The following is an 806-nucleotide window of genomic DNA, read 5'->3' as shown; positions in this document are numbered from 1 at the left end:
GATAACAAATCAAAGTTTGGTCAGCGTAGCTTGATTTGTGTATCGGCAACAATGCCCGCCCACTCACTTGAAGAACTCACTGAAAACGGCTGGGGGGAGGTACCCAATATAATAACAACAGTAGAGACCTCAGAAAGGATGAGAGTACCTGATACTATCAGTCATGAGTACATCAAGTGTGGAGATGATAATAAAGTTGATGTATTAGTGAGTCATTTTAATAAAGTCAAACAAGAGAGAGGAGAAGCAAAAGCTCTTGTATTCATACATAGAGACTCCTCCATTAACCAATTCATGAGTGAACTAGCACAGAAAGACATTAAACACAGAGCTCTTTATAAAGAAGTGATGGATATCAATAAATACAAGTCATTCTTAAGAAAATTTAAAAATGGAGACATTGAAATGGTCATTGGTACTGAAGAAACTGTACGTGGACTCGATTTTAGTTTTGTAGGTACTCTGTACTTGACTGAAGTACCTCGTGATGGTATTGAGTACTTACACCTGGCGGGTAGAGTGGGTAGGATGGGTAGAGAGGGAGAAGTGGTAGTACTGATTGGAGGAGAGAAACAGGACAGAGACGCAGGGAGACTGGAGAGGATGTATAAGAAAAATAATATCACTAATATTAAAATAAATAATAATAATAACAATTAATTCCCAGATGTGGCTGTCTCGCTTCCCCATTCTTCCCCCTCCAGTAAATGTTGTTGTGTAATTTATGTTTTTGCCTGTTTTGTATCAACTTTAGTGCTTATAATTATAACAATGATATTAATAATGGATAATAACAATTTACTTGT

The 806-nt window shown here is 36.8% G+C and overlaps 1 protein-coding gene across 1 annotated transcript; it reads left to right on the top strand.

Moving 5' to 3' along the window:
- Nucleotides 1–51: 51 nt before the first annotated feature.
- Nucleotides 52–605, top strand: LOC105314573 (DEAD-box ATP-dependent RNA helicase 47, mitochondrial-like; the record flags this gene model as incomplete). Its single annotated transcript, XM_011408823.1, has 1 exon — nucleotides 52–605. A coding segment is annotated over exon 1 (554 nt), but the record flags the coding sequence as incomplete, so codon positions are not given.
- Nucleotides 606–806: the final 201 nt, after the last annotated feature.

This window comes from Amphimedon queenslandica, unplaced genomic scaffold, assembly GCF_000090795.2.
Source record: "Amphimedon queenslandica unplaced genomic scaffold, v1.1 AMPQUscaffold_12779, whole genome shotgun sequence".
In the NCBI taxonomy this organism is placed as follows: Eukaryota; Metazoa; Porifera; class Demospongiae; order Haplosclerida; family Niphatidae; genus Amphimedon; species Amphimedon queenslandica.
The sequence above is the reverse complement of the archived record's forward strand: the minus strand, read 5'-3'. Positions and strand labels throughout refer to the sequence as shown.